The 2,500-nt window shown below is 40.6% G+C and overlaps 1 protein-coding gene across 1 annotated transcript in view; it reads right to left on the reverse strand.

Annotated features, from left to right (window-relative positions):
- The window catches only part of LOC136832410 (lysosomal acid glucosylceramidase-like), a 15,751-nt gene that overhangs the window by 13,041 nt on the left and 210 nt on the right, over positions 1-2,500 (reverse strand). The window contains 2 exon segments of the mRNA XM_067093309.1: positions 598-774; positions 1,134-1,332. Of these exon segments, the coding sequence (XP_066949410.1) occupies positions 598-774; positions 1,134-1,332 (376 nt within the window).

Genomic DNA, 2,500 nt, shown 5'->3' on the forward strand with positions numbered 1-2,500 from the left:
CAGTTAACAAAGGATTGCAAGTAATTTAAGAAAGAAAAAGGGAACTGTTTCTAAACATTGTGAAAATATCATTTCAACTTAAAATAAGATTAGTTCATTATACAACAACAATACAAAATGTCTTACATTAGGAAAGACAGCAAAATAACGGTTATTCCAGCCATGAGGATTTTTTTTAATATTTTATGAAAATATATTTCCAACTTATTAATATCGATCAGCGTCGTAATCGTCTCGTTATTCTCCTCCAGCTACAAGCTTTTAACCTAGATTTTGAGATGAGGTTGCTGGTCATACGACCTTCTTCACCCTGGCAGTTACTCATTACAGACAATTAATGACCAAGTACTTATTTCCACCTACATAAGCAACATGTACCTATTTGGAGGGAAACGGGCCTCAATTATCGAAACACCCCAACTGACGTCCCCACTCCGCCCGGCATCGCATCGATCTTGGGGTCTCTACCTAGACCTGGCGGTAATTACTGGACCACGAGACCGATGATTGCAGTAATAATAATAATAATAATAATAATAATAATAATAATAATATGAGAAACTAGATGAGAAGCATTTTCTTTCACGTAAACCATACCTCAGAAGACGCTCTTGCGCATGCGCGGAAAGGGAGAGAACATTATACGCAGCGGCATCTGTGATGGCTCCTCCCCACCCTATGATAGTCTGATAGGTGACAGAGGTCTCTAGACTGAATTCCACAGCTATTCTTCCGCCTCCAGAGCCTGATTAAAGAAGAAGACTGAGGTTTAGACTGTGAAAGCCGGGTACTAGTGCTTTCGGCCATTCAGCGCCCGAGAGGGAGTTCGGAGTGGCTGGACAGCAATATAGAGAGATCCAGAAAATAAAAGAGATGCATTACAAGGATCCAAAGGTGGAAATGGGGAATAAACCACAGGCGTTCAGAGAAGTGATAGTTAAGAGAGATAAGAAGGCTGAAGAAAGGAAGAGGGAACGGAGGTAAACTAAAAGGCTAAACACAGTTAGGGACCGAAAGGACACTGCAAACCCCCTTTGATGCCCACAGCGGTCTCATAATATCCCTGGCAAAGACTATTCAAATTTATTCCAATAGAGTCTTCGTTTGTACTCACCTTCCCCTCTTCCAAGAACTCTCCCTGAGACTTGCTGAACCTCTTGTCCATCATGTCGGAGGAATAAACAACGAAATATCCCTCCTGGGGAATTGAAGGGCGCGGCAGGGTGTCGCAGTAGGAGGCGTTGCACACGCAGACGAAGGAGCTGTGGTCGAACTTTCTGCTAATGCAAGGGAACTCATCTTCCGCCTCTTGCTGTGAGATTCCGACATCCCCTGCGTGAGACAACATTCTTATGTAGTTTACAAAAGAGGGAACTAAAAGTTTTAGTCAAGCACACATTTTTGTTATTGTTTTTGTATATTGTTTTGTTATGATTACTGTTATTGCAACCTAGATCAAATCTAGTTGGGTTAGTAACTAAAAGGCATCGCTTTCTCGGTCTAGCATTCTACAGCATCCTTAAGCGCTTATAAAAATGGTACAGGAATTATCCTGACAGACATGCAGGCAGACTGACGGACAGAGGTTACGTACGTATCGATTTAGAAGCAATTTTCGACTTGTTGACATCCTTCAACTTCCCAAGTGCTTTGGAAAATATGAAAGTAGGATTCACCTCCACACACACACACACACACAGAGAGAGAGAGAGAGAGAGAGAGAGAGAGAGAGAGAGAGAGAGAGAGAGATTTATAAATATAAAAACTCAAGATATAAATCTTAAAATGGGCATCATAGTTTATAATAATGCTAGATAAATATTTTCCAGAATTTACCAAATGCATTTGAGTAAGGAGAAGGATAAATGGTACTGAACGACCGTGCCATTGCAAACTCAGATGATTATAGGCCACCAAAGTGGAAAAAAACAGGGAATAAAATAAATGATAGAAGTCCCTGGCTTCAGGTGCACCTTTAAAATCCCTAAATATAATTTTAACTTTAAACATTTATGCAACTTGAGAATTAGAGTTTAAGTTTCCCAAAATTCTTCCTTAATGAGGACATATCCTGAGAATAAGACATTGCGAATTTTGTCTGTAGTAGTCATTACATACATCCCTCCTTTTTCAGAAACAAAATATTATATTATATCAGCCTTTGTATCCCTAATCTTGGACTGTCCACCAGATTTTCATCTCAGCTCGAGGTTCAGTTCACACATCAGCACCGCAAGTTAAGGTTAATGCTATGACTGGTGGCTATGTGAATATCAGAAAGGTTCGAGACAGCAAGTCCTCAGTTTAGGGACGTTACGTACCGTCCAAAAGAAAAGATCAAGACGCCCTAAATCTGTAGACGTGTGTGGATGCCGCTGATGAGGGAGGCTGCCCCACTGAGGAATACTGTAGATCTAACGTGGAGTTTATTATCTGTATAAACTATCAGTGCCACACGCCGGAAAACAAAATTATGCACTCACTTCACATTACACAGTAA

This window comes from Macrobrachium rosenbergii, chromosome 49, assembly GCF_040412425.1.
Source record: "Macrobrachium rosenbergii isolate ZJJX-2024 chromosome 49, ASM4041242v1, whole genome shotgun sequence".
NCBI lineage: Eukaryota > Metazoa > Arthropoda > Malacostraca > Decapoda > Palaemonidae > Macrobrachium > Macrobrachium rosenbergii.